The sequence below is a fragment of the Lates calcarifer genome, linkage group LG19 (assembly GCF_001640805.2).
Source record: "Lates calcarifer isolate ASB-BC8 linkage group LG19, TLL_Latcal_v3, whole genome shotgun sequence".
NCBI classification, from domain to species: Eukaryota; Metazoa; Chordata; class Actinopteri; family Centropomidae; genus Lates; species Lates calcarifer.
In genome coordinates this window covers 19,608,409-19,625,036 of record NC_066851.1, presented here as the reverse complement: position 1 = coordinate 19,625,036, position 16,628 = coordinate 19,608,409, and the positions used below count along the sequence as shown (strand labels likewise).

Here is a 16,628-nt window from a genome sequence, read left to right as displayed (position 1 = left end):
TCAGAAAACACGTTTATTACCTGTCCTTTATATTGAGTCCCCCTATTTAGTATTTTAAGCATTATACAACATTTTATCTTCATCTGAAAATGTAAGCTTTACTGAATGAGCCATCCATATTTAGGGATATATAGATCAATACTGGATTTTTGACGTTGACACTGATACTGATATTTGATTTTAAATTATCCAATAATAATACATTGGCCAGTATTAATTGTTATACATAGGAGGACAGAAAAAACAACTTACATTTGAATAAAATACTGGACAAAAATTGATGTGCTGATGACACAAACACATCTTTGGCATTCATTTTCTGTAAATTTTTGTTAGTTATTGGCCAACATAAATATATATACAGATACTGGTACATTTGCAGTAAGCTAATGACAGCAGATAAATCCCATCTAGTTGATTTATCAGTCTATCTTTTACCACAAAGATCCTAAAATTATGACGAAAAAAAATCACATATTGCCATAAAGCAGCCACAAACACCCAGAGATGCTAACCTTTAATTTAAACAGAATAGCAAAATTGTTGTCTCACAGTATATACTGTCATATAGCCCAACACTACCCATATTTTAGTGTAAAACAAAAGAAGCAGAACATCTCTTCGTTATCCATCTCTTTATTCTAGTACTATATCATCATTCTTGAAATTGTCTTGGGTTAGGAAAAGGAAATACAAGGTTAAGGTTGACACAGTACAATAGAAAAAAATACCTGTCTGATCTGCTCTGTAGAAAGTGCCAAAGACTTTTGAGCATGGAATACTGATCACTGTACAGCCCCCGTCAACTCAAAATATACTCAAAGAATCTGAACACAATACACTTGGTGAAATGTAAGACTACCTTAAAAATAAATAAGGATATAGCTTATTTAAGGACATGAAGAAGAAGAAGTCAAATGTTTAATTTGCACTTTCAGCCCCATTCATCAAGGTATTCACCAGGAATGAGATGACTGTCACGTTCACAAGTCATGTGATTTTCCTTCCTGAGAAAGGGTTAGCTGTCCATGAGCACACTACGGCAGGAGGGATGGGACACGATTCAAATCGCATGTGGCCTTGTTTACTGAACTTTTACACTGAGAAAAGCAAGCGACATGAGTTGAAATGAGTAAAACTACAAGGAGCTGATGTTAGTCGTCATCATTATCATCACCACCATCTTCAATAGCAGTTAATGGGGTTGTTTACCAGCGTGTGAGCTAAATCCACAATGATTACAAATAACTTCATGACATCATATTTTCCCTTAAGGATGATCTGATCCTTTCACTGCAACAAACACAACCTCTGACATTATGAGTCACAGAAAGGTTTGCTCTCTGTCCTTAAACAGCTTCGTCTCTGTAAACATGCCACAGTTCAGTTCACAGTTTAGATAAATCAAACATAAAAATATGGTCTTAAAGAAACACTCTGGCATTTTGGAAAATACTCTTATTCCAATTCTTGCTAGTTAGAGGAGAAGATTGATCTTTCTTGATCTTTACAGGTGCTGGTAGGTTGATTTTGTTACCTCTGGACACAGGCTAGGCTAGCTGTTTCCCCCCGTTTCCAGTCTTTATGCTAAGCTAAGCTAAGATAACCGGCTGCTGGCTGTAGCTTCATATTTACTGTACAGACAAAAGTGGCATCAATCTTCTCATCTAACTCTCTGTAAGAAAGCAAATAAACATACTTCCCAAAACTATTCCCTTTAGGATTACTATAATTTAAAGTGGAATACTGATTTTCTTTCTCATTGCAGCTCCATCTTTACCAGTTTAATGGTGAAAAAAAAGAGAAAAAGAATCAACCAGTTTCACCCAGGAATAATCTCTGGGTGTAAATGTTCATTTCCTAGCCTGGAAGTTATCGCACCATTGTAATATAAACACCATTTGGATATAAAAGCATAGACAAAAATTGTACTGGGTCACAAAGTCAGTTATAGTCAGTGTAGCAGCTTGACTTTCTTTGTGTTTGTGTCTCTGAGATGTTCACAGATAGTGACTGGGCTGCCCGAGGCTGTATGAACAGCGACTATTCAAACTGAACAGTATTTGCCCTTGATTGTTTACAACTGCGGGTGAACTGGTTACACTGGCAGCTAACTGTCAGCTTACTTTTTAAAAGGAGTCCCAGTTTGGATCTTTTCTTTTACAAAATGAAAAAAGGAGAAGAAATACTTGATGATAAGATCAGAAATGTGGCTTCTCAGTTCAGTTTAGATGTTTTATCAAATTCTCTCAACATGCAACATTTGAACTCAAGTCAAATCCTCTTTAACCTGCTAACCTTCTAAAATGGCCAAAGTAAATTACTAAAGCTCCACACAAAGAAAGCAGAGTCAACAATATCAACTGAAGGCCACATAGAGGTTATTGAACGAGAACTTGTTGAGCAGATTAGCAGTTTCCTGGTAACGTCACTATCAGTAGTCTCAGGTGTCTATCTAGTTATTATTCTACAAAAGCAGCTCTGAAGGCAGGGCAGGGAACAAGGCTGACAGAGGTTTAAAAGTTCATGGAAAAGACTAATAATAACATACTACAAACTTCAGATCTACAAGTGGTTGTTATCGAAGTCTGAGCCACGCTTCAGAGCTCAGGGCTCAGGTCAAAGTTTGCCTCAGTCATCCTGTCATCTGTGGAAAGGACAGGCAGGGTCTCTGTGCTGTAGGTCTGGAGTCTCTGACTGCAGCTCACGAAGAGGAGACTCTTCTTTTCCTGCCTCTTTACTCAGAGGACAAACAGTATGAGGTCAGGTGGTTGTTCAAGCCTACTAATGCCACTTGAGCCACTAGCAGCGGTGGCAGGAAGGTCCAGAGGTCAGAGTGTGTGTGTGAGGGGGGGTGGGAGGTGGGGATAGGGGGGCACAGTTTACACCCTTGTGTGGCGACAGCTGTGGGAGGAGCCCGAGCCGGCGGCGGTGGCGCCGGACGGGGACGAAGGGTCCTCGTCGCTGGACTCGTTCTGCTCCTCTTTGTGGAGGCCGAGGCTGATGTGGCTCTGCAGAGCGGCTGGCGTTAGCCACTCCTTGGGTAGGCAGCTCTGCAGGAAGGGGATGCAGGAGCTGAAATACGCCAGTCTGTTCACCCAGCGAGGGATTTCCCGTCCACACAGCAGCTGAAAGAAAAAGGCAAAACATGTGATGATAAACATACTGTCTTTGCTGAAACCAGGAAAGTGGATCATGTCACTCCACTTCCCAGACCTTTACACTGACTTCCTGTCTGTGAAAGTGCTGACCTCTCAGATCATCTGGGATCGGTCTACTTACTGTTCCTATTGTCAAAGCTAAACATGGAGGAGCAGCATTCAGTTTATATTTTTCATTTATCAGGAACAAACTCCCACAAAACTTTAGAGGCTCCGTTCTTTTAAATCAGGATGCAAAGTGCTTCTGTTTGCCTCAGATATTAAGTTAAAGGGCCGATTAAGTTAAGTTATTAAGAGCAGGTTTGGGTGATGATGGAGAGCTTCAGCTGCCGTTGCGTTTACAATACAAGGGGTCAGAATACTGGTGAGTTGTGGCAGTTATACTCGGAAGTTGGGATTTCTGAGTTCCTAGTCAGAGGTTTCAGCTGGAACGCCTCCTGAAGACGGACTTCCAACTCAGAAAGTTGGAGCAACCCCACCAACCCTGACATAAGAATTTAAGATGGCTGCTTTGTTTTGATACTCAAGATACACAAGAACAACAAAGGCATTCCTGCGAGTGTCCATGTTCTTCCGATTTCTCATCTGGAATGTGGTCAACTCGGAGGTGACGTCTCTCCCGATGTAAATGACGCACGTCGTCTGAGCACTACCTACAGTGATGCTATCGGAAAGTGATGAGACAGGTGGCACAGCAGTAGCATGTCAGCAGATTCATCAAAATAACACAAATCATCTGGATGGAAACATGAACGTCTGCAACAAACTACATGGCAATCCATGTAATAGTTTTATATATTTTACTCAAAACCACAAATGTTAACCTCATGGTGGTGCGAGGTGGTCAGCGGATCACCAAAATAGTTAAAAATATTGTAGTGTTGAAGCTCAGGCCAAGATAACCCAGAGACAATTAGGACTTTATACAACCATTTTCACGGGCTGAGTAGGACTCCTCATGGTGACTACACTGACCTTTATCGTTAAAACTGGTGGAATGCCCCTTTAAGTGTATTTCAGTGTATGGTACAGTATATATAGACTGACCTCAGACAGTGAGGAGGAGAAGTGGTTGCAGTTTTTGTGCATTAGATGGTAAGCGTTCCCTTTAAACTCTTTACCAAGCTCCTCCATGATTTTATCTATGTCCTCCTCTGTGAAGTCTGTGGTGCCCAACACAATGGCCTCCCTGTTTAAAAAGCAGAAAAGGACACGTCAGCACACTTATCTCCACCATTGACATTTACAACATCACAATGCATTGTATGCTTAAGTGGAGCACACTCACTTGAATTTGAATGTCTCTCCCAGTTCAGCAGCATTGCCGGGGTTGATTTCAAAGATGCCACTGAAAGGGTACGGGTGACCGCCGTATGCAAATTCTGTGTGGACATACATTCACAAACATGGGTTCTTCAAATAAAAGCTCTAAACAGCAGTGATTGCATAGAACCAAGCAATTAATCACAGTCACACTGTACTTAAGTCATTAGGCCTGGCTAATTACAGGCCTCCCTGCTCTGTGTTTACAGCAGTATAATGGAAAACAGTGATGAACACCAGAGACACAGAGAATTGAATAGAGCACCTTAAATTGTTGTTGTCTGGCTTCTGAATTTAATCTGACTTTATACATTTTAACAACAAACACACAGCACTGTTTCAGACATATGAGAAAGCCACACATTTTCTGAGACACATTTAAAGTAACCTCATCAGTATTAAGTTAAAACAGATATTTGTGCTTTATACTTGGATATTTTAAGATTCAACTGTTGTTATATGATGAGCAATGGTAGTAATTACCATAATGTAACTAAGTACTGTATTTCTTCTTTTGCCTATTACTGGTACTCCACTACAATTGGGGGAAAAAAGGGAAAACATTGTAAATTTGACTGTTTCAGATAAAACTACCAAACAGTATATAAATTAGTTAAAACTTACTTTTGCATTAATCCATCAACAATAATAATCCAATGATGTAATATAAAATAATATAATAGCATAACATTCACAAGGGCAATTTTTTACTATTTTCTTTCAATACTTTTAGTACATTTTACTACTGCTACATTTACTTAACTGATATATTCATTGCATTTTTAGTCGAGTTGCTATTTTTACTTGAGTAAATTATCTGAATCCTTCCCCTACTACTAATGGAAACATTATACTGTTGTTGATATTATGTGTCAGTGTCAGTTGGAACATCCTTTACTTGTAAATGAGCAATACAATCATGTAAAAAATACTCTGTTACAAGTAAAAGTCCTGCATTAAAAATCTTACTTTCATTAAAAGTACAGAAGTATTATCAGTAAGTATCAGTAATAAGTATGAGAAAGTAAAAGTACTTGTTATATAGCTCAATATTTTTTATATCATTGGATGCACAAACATGTAAACAACATTTTAATGCTGTAGTTGTCACATGGAGCCAATTTTAACCGCCTTATATACAAATGAATATTTAAATTTACAGCAATACATCATATTTTATAAACTGACAACATGTCTTGTATGTTAATCTACAACATATCTAGTCAATCTAGCTGCCAAATGCATATACCGAAGTAAAAATTACAATATTAACCCTTGGGGAGTAATAGCATAAAGTACAATAGAACCAAAACTGTATTTAAGTACTATAATAAAGTAGATGTACTTAGTTTTATTTCCCCTCATCTCTTTTGATAATATCCACATTTAAAAATCACACTTTTTCATAATCTACAAAGCTGTAGTTTGTAATTATAAAAAAGTTCTCACAGATTCTGTCCAGACGATAGACTGTCTGCAGCAAGATTCAATAAATGTAGCTTAGATTTATTTTAGGGCATATTTTGCAGTCTTATCTATCAAAAGTGGGTTATTGTTGGATTTTTCACCTGACAGTGTAGTGTAGTATATTAAATTCATGCCGTTGTTATGCAAAAATATGCTGCAAACTCAGGATATTATGCTGAGGATCCATTAAAGTGAATGATTTCCTGCCCAGACAAAGACTGTATTTTCACTATCATCATATTTCTCCATGTGCAGAGCCAACATTTCTGGTTTGCAAGGGCATAATGGAATTCCTGGTGATCTAGTTTCACGCTGGTTTCTGCCTCTATCTTTTTTTAAACCACAAACACACACATACACAGTGAGTCAGCGGTGACTCAACCCAGAGAAATGGGGTCATGTTATTAGGAACACAACTTCATATTCATTTTTTAAAGCCAGACTTCATCTGTGTCTGTGAAAGCAGCCTTGTGTAAAAACCTCATGATCAGACGGTGATGCACAGGTCCGAGTCTGACCTGTCCTTGTCTGCTTGGACAAACTGTGATGGGATTTCACAGACGTAAAGGAAGCCCCCATCTTACCTCTGCCATATATCTCTATGCCTGAGTGGAAGACTCCAATACCCAGATTGGAAGTGTATTCGTTTATCCAGTACTGCAGAGACAGAGAGAGAGAAGGGGGGTTAGGCTGAGTGAGGCATTTAGGATCAATATCAGGAGTCATTTTGTCAGAAAATACAGTGTTGTATCAGGCCAGAAACAATGCAGCAGCTCTGCAGAAAATACAGTTCAATACTTGAAATTATATTCACACAATACTGTTTAAGAAGTAGATCCCAATTACTTCCAGCAAAAATTAATTAAACACATTCTTTGGATTTTGTAGAACCTAATTATTGTACAGCACTTTAGCTATTCAATTAAGTTTAAAGCACTTTGTAAAGGAGATGAGATGCGAGGATCGATACCACTGTCATATCTGTATGGTAAATATGAAGCTACAGCCTGCAGCTGGAGGCAGCTATAGCTATGATGAAGAGGTGGAAACAGCTAGTCTGGCTCTGTATTTCCAAAAATGTTGAACTATTCCTTTAACTTCATCTGTGGTGACGGTTTGCAGTACAACCGTTGACGCACAAAATCTAAATATGTTTAAAAATCATCTGAAACAGAATAGACTAATCACCGATAGTTTTCCAAAACACCAGACAACACTGTGATACTGTATCACTCCCAAATTATTTCCTTTTTGTTCTTGTGTATTTTAGGGCTTAAGAAGCTCTTGGGTAGTTTTTAAAGTGGTCATTTTAGATTGTTGCTACAGGATATGATTCTTTTTAGCACTTTTATACACAATTCTTAACGTTTTGTCTAATTCTGATTTTGTGGGGTGGTTGTAGCTCAGTTGGCAGCAGGTTGCTTGTTAATTATAGGGTTGGGGGTTTAATCTAAAACTTCTTCCTGTCCATGTCTTTTAACAAGGTACTACCACTGTTCTCAGTGTATGTGAAATGTAATATGACTTTATGGCTTTCTTTGTGTAATAAAGGTTTAAAAAACTGTTATTAACCTGCATTTCACAGCAAATATTCATTTATATGTTGACTTTATCAGGTTATTCTGATTCAGGATTGTAACAGCAGGAGTATCCCAGCATGCACCAGGCCCAGACTGATCCATCACAAGTGCAGAAATACCGTGCAATTAATCACAGTCTCTGGTCTTCCTGCAAATCTTTGGACAAAGGACTATGAACCACACTGCAGCTCCTCCCTGCAGACAACCATGAGATTATTCATGTCAGGACCACAACCAACCCCACCCACCCAACCAACCAACACCCCACTGACACTCCCTCGCCCTCGGCCACCCGTGAGGAAACACACTAAGAGCTATCCACGCTGCCCCAGCTGTCCCCTATTAATAATAGAACACGTTTCCGGGCTCAGAGTGATACAATAAAAGCATTTCTACCACTTTACTTTGTGTCAACACAGTCTTCTCGTTTTTCTGCAGTGACCTCTACCCTGTTGGCTCTCTAGCTTTTGCCATGTCACACCAGGGATGGATGGAAATCTTTTAACCGGGGCAACCTCTCAGCTTCCTGGAAGGAAACCACTTACAAGGACAAATCTGTGGAAGGAGATTGTGACAAACCACACATCAAATGATGGCTTTTCCCTGACAAATCACAACATTAGCGAGGCTTTCAGAGGCACAGATATAAATCATCCTTCTCTGATGATGCACCCTCACTCTCTTGCTTCTGTGAAATGATGTGGCATGCCAACGCTGCTGCAGCGATCCATGCAGTCTCCCCTACAATCTCCTGCCTATGCAGATACAGCACGCGCCACTACACACATCTACCAGTCACACCGATTTCACATTGTAGATGATCGATTCATTATCAGCCCTCCTCACGTGATTCACTCTCAACCCCGATCCCTTTCGCCTTCTCCTGTTTGATTCTCGGCAAAGTATCGTGATCACTTTCTCCTGACCTGCTAAATCCTGGTGCCACAGAGCCACACTGGGATTAAATCAGCTGTTTGAGCAGCTGTCACTTCTGGACCCACTGTGGTCCTCATCTGTGACACAGCTTGGACATACCAGAAGGGATCTGAGAGTCCAGAGCTGCACCTGGCTTTGAGTTTTAGTGTGTTCTTAAAGTCACAGTCTCATTTTTGGCACAAATTTGCACAGTTCATCAAAGTTAGAGGATGAGAGCACTTGTTGAAACACTTAACTTGTATTATGAATTTGAAGAATTCAGCTTCGTCACATTTTAGTGGATAAAAATCTCCAGTCTGTGAGAGCTGTCCCACACTGTCGAGCAAAGACTTTGCTTGTATTTTTTCTTTATGCTCATAACAAGATGCGGCTAAAAGCTCTGGAGAAAATCCAATAAGAGGACCTTGAGTTAAGAGCTGTCAAATTATATCCAAGGTCAAAAACTAACCCTGAATCTCAACATGTCTTAATGAGTTTTGAACACAGTTTTCAACCCACTTTTGAGTGATTTACACATGTGTATATACAGTTTAATTATTTTATTTAACTGTAATCATACATCATTAAATCTGATTAAAGCTGTGTCATATCATTGATTTAATCTAAATTAGAGATAGACAGAAATTAGAATTGTTCACAAATACATGAATACGACAACATCTGTATATCCACTTACAGCTAGATTTTAATGTGTTATATTTTGTGTTTCTGTACTACATGGAAAGGCTAAATAAGGGGAGTTGAACTGAAGTGTTTCCAGTGGATATACACTCAACAATATGACAAAATGTTTCACTGTAAATGGAGTAATTCTGTGCATTTACAGCAACACGTTGCGTAATATTCACACAGGATGCTGTTCAGCAGTACAGTGTGTGAAGACCAGGCAGTGGGCACATGTCTGAATGAGGACCCTTGTCTTGTGCTGATGTGCGTGGGCTTATGTGAGTGTGTGCACTGTACGTGTGTGAAAATGTGTGTTTGTGTGTGTGCATCATGTGAGCTGAGGGCACAGTGACAGAGGTCAGAGGGCTGAGGGAGGCTCTTGTTTCACAGGCCTGAGGTTGGAACATGAAACTGAATTTTCTCATGTACTTCTACTTCTTTTTATGTCCAAATAGCACTTAATAATCTCACTTTGTCCCTCAAGCAAAACCAAATGACACAGCTGCTTATTAATGTCTAATTTACTTAAATTTAACCACAAAACACATTGCAGTGAACGAAGGATATGTACCACCCAGCCTCTTCTTCAGTTAGTGCTGCAGTAAGTCTTTGAACATAGGTGTGACTGCTCACCAAACTCCATAGGAAATTCTTTTAATTTAACACTCAACAATTAAAACAGACTTTTGCTGCCTATTTTCATGTCATATTTGAGTCCAGCTGGGCTCACTGCAACATGAAAATAGCTGTGAAGTGCACAAGTGAAACAGGTGTGTAGTGGGTCCGCTATTTCTAGTGGTGCATTCACTTCCCAAGGTGGTGTCTGATTACAAATCATCCCAGCCAGAAATAGAAAGCATCAATAAAAGTGGGTAAAAAGTGAGTGCAGTTTGGTTTGAGGTGGACTCTTACCATATCATACACGTTAAGGATGACAGGTTCATTGGCCATGGTTTAAACCTGAGCTGGAAAGGCAAACGTCCCCACCCTCCACCGTGTTTTAAGGTCGTCAGCACCTCCACACCCCGCTGAAGTCACAGGGCCACACGCTGGACAGCAGCCGGAGCGGCGGGCAGGCTTCTGCTGGAGGGATGGAGGCTGCTCATTCCCCCGCAGGGCAACAACTACTGCATGGGACACACAGCTCTGCGCGGAGAAACCAGGGAGAGGGACGTCCAAAATAAAAAGCAAACCGGACAACTTGAAGCTTATAGCGAGATGTCACAGAGCCATTACCGCGAGTAAGGTCAGGAAAAGCATGAAGCTCAGATCCCTGCAGGGCAAAGCGGGGTGCAGCAGCAGTGGACGCGGCCCATGTCCCGGTGCCTCCAAGAATATCAGCTGTGAGGGGAAACGGATGCAGGCAGGAGGTGTTTTCGCGAAATAAAAGCGGCTCAATAAATCAGATCAGACGTGATAACGTGATCCCCGACCGGCGTAAAGGGCCTGCAAGTGTTGAAATCTGAAGCGGTCGCCCTCCTGTCATCGTGGGCGAAAAGGGGACAGCTAGGGCGGACCGACGTCGAGGCCATTTTCACGCGGAGGATGTTGGAGCAGCTGTGGGAGAGGACTCCTGAGACATGGCGGTTAATTACAGCTGGGAGACGTGGTGGTGGTGGTGGTGGGGGAATCCGGTTCACCAGCAGCAGCATCCCCGGCCGGTGCTGCTGCTACTGCTGGCCCGCATCCAGCATCCTCTTCGTCGTCGGGAGGAGGAGGAGGAGGAGGAGGAGGAAGGGAGGCTGGTCGGCACAAACCTCCGCGACATGACTCCTCCAGCGGCGACACGGAACCGTTCACCCAACCTGCTCGATGGTGGTTTTGAACACGTTTATCAGAAAGTACCGAGACACATCCGTGTGATTCTCCGGCCCGGGCTCCGGCTCTCTTCCTGCCCCCCTCTCTCTCTCTCTCTCTGGACGGGACTGAAGCGTTTGATTACATCATATCTGCCTCCGAGGCAACATCCTCCAGCAGCTGACGAGAGACGGAGCTGCTGGTGGGTGTACCGGAGCACATTTTAGTTATAAAACGACACTTTACTATTTCTGTCCACCTGCTATACCAGTTATACGCTTTAATTTCAACCCGCGTGCCTCCACTGAGCCACCTAACAACGACCGTTAAAAACCGTTGCGACGCATTCAACAAAAACAATTCACTTAAAAAAAAATCCGTTGGCGTCAAAAAGCGTTATTTTGTTTGCGAAAGTGCATTTTTAAAAACTAAATACGGTGCTATACTTTCGTAAAAACGGTTAAAAGCGATATATACTGCAAAAAGGTGATTTATTTGGTGATGTTAGTCGTTCACTTATCTATTTTTTCATTGTATTAGACTGATAATGAACAATAGACTTATGACAATAATTCACTTTATACAGAAGTAAGTTAAAAAAAAAAAAAAAAAATCTTTTTGGTCAACTTCAAGCAAGTGTCCACTTTTATTTTGAAGGTAAATTGACAACATCCGGTGTTACTTAATTGATAGATGTGGGCCTTTTGTCCAATAAATAAACGAATAAATGTTTTTTTCTGAGTAAAAATGACATTCAGAGTCTAAAAAACATACTTTTTATCACATAATTTTGATCTAATATCTCCAAATTTTAATGAGTATTTCAATCTAAATCTAAATTTTGACATGCAGTCAGATTTTTATTTAGTATCTTAAAATTATTACCTCTTAAATGTGACTCAATACTTTTTTTACTATTTATTTAAAACCTCAGTTTTTAATAAGTGGGTTATAGTTTTTAATTTAATACCTCCTACTTCTGAATTACTATCTGACATTGTATTTCCAATTTTTAAATCAATCAAATTTTTACATTTATCATTTTTTCTTTTGGTGGGACTGGACTTCCGTGTTATCTATCATTCGAACACTCAAACAAGAATAGTGGTATTTACAGATTTAAGAGAAATATATATGTATTAGATGCCCCTACATGAGAAAAAAAACAGCTGAATTCAACATGAATTTTAATGAGTGCTTGGATGTCAAACACACAGTATTTGCATAATTTAGTAGTGCTTCAGATCTACTTTTCTGGCATACTGCACATATTCACAGTCCCAATCAGCAGAGCGACACAAAATGTATTTACAGACAACAAGAGCCACATATTGTCAGAGACAATTAAATGATAGACGCGCTGCAGACTGACAAACGTGGACAAATACACCCAGCACACACAATTCATACGATTCATCTGCTCTATGGCCGTTAACTGGAGGAGTTCCATGATTGTGGCTAGTGCAAAAAAGAAAATAAACATTTAAAGTCTTTTGACAGCAACTCATATCTCAGAAAACTCTCCTTTAAAGGGAACTGGCTCAAGCTGCTTTTCAGTATTAAGCTATTGGTCCTTCACACCAAAGAACATACTCCAATTTTCATATTCACCCCACAAGACAAATCACCAAGCAAAAGGTGTGGTGTGATTACAAGCACAGGCCTCCATGCAAAATTAGGCGAATGTTTTAAAATGGCAAACATGGAAACATCTCTCAGAGACTTATCAGCTGTGACTGGACAATAGGAAGTGGGCTGCTCACCACAATATATATATTTAATGGTTCACCCTGAGTGAACGTGTGACTCTTCATAATAAACTCTTCAATGTGAAACTTCTTGGTGATACTCCGAACAAATGTATTTTGCTTCAAAGAACAAGTCTAGTGATAATCTGTTTTTTTCTTACTGTCGACAAATCCCAATGATTAACTGACTTTATTTATTTATTTATTTATCTTATTCCTCTGTGCCACAGGGCTCCATTGTTGTCTGTCTTCTTGTCTTGTTGTGTGTTATTAAAAACAAGCCACACCACTGCACAGAGTCCCTTCATTAAGATAAACATGGGCATTGTTGTTTATTTTGACTCAATCACATACACACTGTCTTACTGCCAGAAATACTCAGTGTGTGTATTCATCCGCACTTGAAAAAAGCCCCAGATAAATGCACTATTCTCCTGTTTTTTTAGTAACATTTGCTAAAACCTACAGTGCCCAGTTGCCCGACAGGCATGTGGTTGAGGGAAACAGAAAGAGATGGACTAACTCAGGCTGTTTGGAGCTTGTTGACAGTAAGAAAAAAGAAAATCTCCAGCTGCACCCTTTAATTTAATGGTATTAATGGACACAGTGGGTTGATTTTCATTCTGATCAACGATAAGGAGCAACAAGAACCAGCTACTTAAAACAGACAGAACAAGGCACTCAAAAAGTCCAGTACGAGACACAATTTATCACATTAACTACAGGCTTTTTAAACCTCCAGCTAAATATAAGCAGCTTTTGTGATTCTGTGCAATAGAGCAAAATGAAAATCAAACCCAGTCACATGACCTCTGAACACAGACAAACTGAAATTACAGGAATGGGTTCCTCTCTCGTCGCCTCCCTCAGACAAATCTGCCATTCAGTGATGGAGGTGCAGGGAGGCCCACGAGTGGATGAACACAACACTGTCTTTCAGTTTGCGAGCGGACCCTGAAGCTTGAGTCGGTCTGACTCGACCCAAGGTTTTAATAGTTTTCTATATGCTACCTCTGTGTCTTGGGAAGCCGTTTGTTTCTCCCAGCTCAGCCCAGCAGCAGGAATGTCATGTGTACATCCTTCTTCATCTCCTCACCATCATAAAGTTATCTATTAGGAGTAATCTCTGTGGTAAGAGAGCATCCTTTTGCATAGGAAGGGTGTCAAGAAGCTACCATTAATCACATAATAAACATGAACATGGAGGAACTCATCAGTGACACCAACACTGGCTAATCAAAAAAAAAAAAAAAAAAAAAAAAAAGGTCTACTGTTTAGAGTTTGTTCCCTCTTTCACTTCTTTGGCCTTTAGCAAAGTTTTTGATCTTAAAAATAACATGCAGTCGTCGCCAGCTTAGTTAAAAGTGCTTCTTAGTGTGCCGAATGTAAAGGAATGAAAAGAGGGCTGCAGCTCCTGCTAGAGCAGCCAGTATTCCCCAAAGAGACACGGGAGATTGTTGTTCGGGTTGTGAGCCTGAGGGTCCGTTCATGTGAGGGGGAAACTGCAAAACACAGATATGAAAACAGGAAGAAATATTAAAGCTGCACTGGAGGTGATATTATAGAAATGTACTAGTGATTATCTGTTCAAATCTTTCAGTTAGAGCCGCAACTAATGGTTGTCTGATGTTTCCTACAGACCAAGTTCACATCTTCAAATGTCTTGTTTTGTCAGACAGAAAGTCCAAAACCTTAAAATATTCCATTTACTATCATGTATGGCAAAGAAAAACCTCAAATCCTCCCCTTTGAAACCCTGAAAACAGCAGATAATGACAAAAATAATTATTCAATATTCAAAATAAATGCAAAAAAAGTTCTAATATTTGACTTGTTAATTAATTGACTCATTGTTGCAACTCTATTTTCAGTTTCAATAAATCTTCTAAGAAGTGATTAATCAAATTAAAAACTTGAGACTAAGAAATTCTAAAAGGCACAAAAAGGTGTTTTTGGAAACCACAAACATTTTCATTTTAAATTCTAAATACTGGGCCACTGTATTTTATGTTATGTCAACATGTTTTATGCTTTTGTTTTATTGAATACTTCCTAGTATTCAAATACTAGGAAGAGGTCACTGAAAGCATCATGCCTCTTACCTTTTTCAGAACACGGAGCTCCACGTCCTCCCCCGCCGTCCTGAACAGCTCCACCGCAGCTTTATGTGTCCGATCCGCCAGCATGATTCCATTGATCTGAGGTAGAAAACCCACATGAGACAAAAATCTTTACGTAACTTATTAATTATTCAGGTTGTAATTTCCTCTGGTGACATTACAAAATCCCACCTGCAGGTTACTCTTTTATCAGCACAAATTCAGCTATGAGTCTGACTTGGCATTTTGTTTATTTAACAAAGTGTAAAGCTGCCAAATTACAAGAAAAAAGACACAGGCGCTTTAAAAAATGTACAAATCTTTAGTCATAATCACGCAAGATATTATACTAGAGCCACTTAAAGTTGTGAAAAGTACTGCCTTAGTATTTGTACACATAAATATGGCAGAAAATATAAGAAGTTCAACTATTACACTGTATAGTCTTGCATGTAAAGTGCTTCTAACATGAGCTTATTTTTAGTTTTACTGCTATTATTAAGGAAATCATCGATTTATTTTGTTGTTGAACTATGCCGCTGTTTAAATATGTGGATAAATAGTGTAGTAAAAATGGCAATTTATTGTGCTTTCACTCAGGAACTGTGCAAATGTTGTGGGTGCAACACTCACTACGTATTAAACATATTATCCTCTATATCCTACATCCTCCTGGATAAGAATGAACATATATTACCGCCAGGATCTTGTCCCCCTCCTGGAGTCTCCCATCCAACCCTGCAGCTCCATCTTCTTTTATTTTGGACACATATATGCCACTGTCATTCACAACATACTGCTGGTCCACGCCCCCAACTATATTGAAGCCCAAGCCTTAAAAAAACAGATAAAAACAATTAATGGCATGAGATAGAAGGAGTTTTTGAGTAATATTCAATAGGAAAAAATTCCATTGTTTGCCAGGGCAGAGGTTGCTGATTCAATCATAACATTTATCTCAATGGTTCAAAGTACAAGAGGAATTTCTCCAACGCTGTACTTCTGCTCAAAAGACAGGCCAGTTCACTAAATGTTACATAACAAACCCCAAGTGTAAACCAGACATCACTCACTCTCAAAGCTAAATAAACTCCTTTTACTGGCTTCATTGGGGAAAGACTGTCACAGACTCAGGCCGTTACTTGTAAAGATTTTAACACAGCGTCAAAGTGCATAAATCAATACTTTCTTAATTAAATCGAGTCGTTAGAGGTCCACTAGCTTTCACAACGTTGTTTCTCAGTTTGCAGTACGCGACGACACATGCTGAGACGAAGTTTTGTATATTTTAAATTCGCAAATTAGCCTTTAGCATGGGGATACACACTTAGCTTCACAACGTTGATTTTTGCTGCTACGTAGCTAGCTGCCTGCTAACTGCCCGTCACGTTATCTGCTTACCCGCCGGTCCTCGCTTCAGTTTAATGTCCACCACGTTGGAGGAGGAGTGCAGAGAGCCATTCATTTTGTCAAGACACCAAACGATTAAAATAAGTCTTCAGAGAAAAAGGCAGGAGGAGGGGGGACAAACTATTTATCTGAAGGTGAACTCATTGAGGAGTTTCGATTTGCTTCCTTCAGCAGGGTCGCTGGTTTGTGGTCGTGCTGCCCCCTGATGGGCCGAGACGGAACTGCAGGCCGAACTTTGAATTACAAGCACAGAATGCTAAATATTATGAATAGCATGCTTCCACATAATGTAATATTTCTACGACAACATATAATAATGATTCAGATCTGGTGACTCGGGAGGCCACCGAAGTTTACTAAACTTGATATGTTATAGAAGAAGATGCTAAATTGTGACCATAAAGGGATGAACATGATCAGCAACAATACTCAGATCAGCTA

At 39.9% G+C, this 16,628-nt stretch overlaps 2 protein-coding genes across 2 annotated transcripts; both read right to left on the bottom strand.

The window, feature by feature from the left end:
• Nucleotides 1-620: 620 nt before the first annotated feature.
• On the bottom strand, nt 621-11,952 carry LOC108886710 (deubiquitinase DESI2). Its single transcript, XM_018681710.2, has 5 exons — nt 10,046-11,952; nt 6,536-6,608; nt 4,450-4,543; nt 4,209-4,350; nt 621-3,128 (listed from the first exon to the last, which is right to left on the bottom strand). Exons 1-5 carry the CDS (start codon nt 10,082-10,084, stop codon nt 2,883-2,885), a joined length of 594 nt encoding a protein of 197 aa, XP_018537226.1. The 5' UTR covers nt 10,085-11,952; the 3' UTR covers nt 621-2,882.
• A 148-nt stretch (nt 11,953-12,100) lies between these two features.
• Nucleotides 12,101-16,389, bottom strand: synj2bp (synaptojanin 2 binding protein). Its single transcript, XM_018681713.2, has 4 exons — nt 16,179-16,389; nt 15,475-15,611; nt 14,781-14,876; nt 12,101-14,180 (listed from the first exon to the last, which is right to left on the bottom strand). Exons 1-4 carry the CDS (start codon nt 16,240-16,242, stop codon nt 14,037-14,039), a joined length of 441 nt encoding a protein of 146 aa, XP_018537229.1. The 5' UTR covers nt 16,243-16,389; the 3' UTR covers nt 12,101-14,036.
• Between the last annotated feature and the right edge of the window lie 239 nt (nt 16,390-16,628).

Excerpts from the sequence above, each read along its gene's own strand:
- synj2bp (XM_018681713.2), bottom strand. The coding sequence starts at position 16,242 with ATGAATGGCTCTCTGCACTCCTCCTCCAACGTGGTGGACATTAAACTG. Across the intron at positions 14,877-15,474 it reads AGGGGGACAAGATCCTGGCG|ATCAATGGAATCATGCTGGC; the intron begins GTAATATATGTT and ends TTTCTACCTCAG. Across the intron at positions 14,181-14,780 it reads AGCTCCGTGTTCTGAAAAAG|TTTCCCCCTCACATGAACGG; the intron begins GTAAGAGGCATG and ends TGTGTTTTGCAG.
- LOC108886710 (XM_018681710.2), bottom strand. The coding sequence starts at position 10,084 with ATGGCCAATGAACCTGTCATCCTTAACGTGTATGATATG. Across the intron at positions 6,609-10,045 it reads TCCTTAACGTGTATGATATG|TACTGGATAAACGAATACAC; the intron begins GTAAGAGTCCAC and ends CTGTCTCTGCAG. Across the intron at positions 3,129-4,208 it reads TCTCCTCCTCACTGTCTGAG|CTGCTGTGTGGACGGGAAAT; the intron begins GTCAGTCTATAT and ends TTTTTCTTTCAG.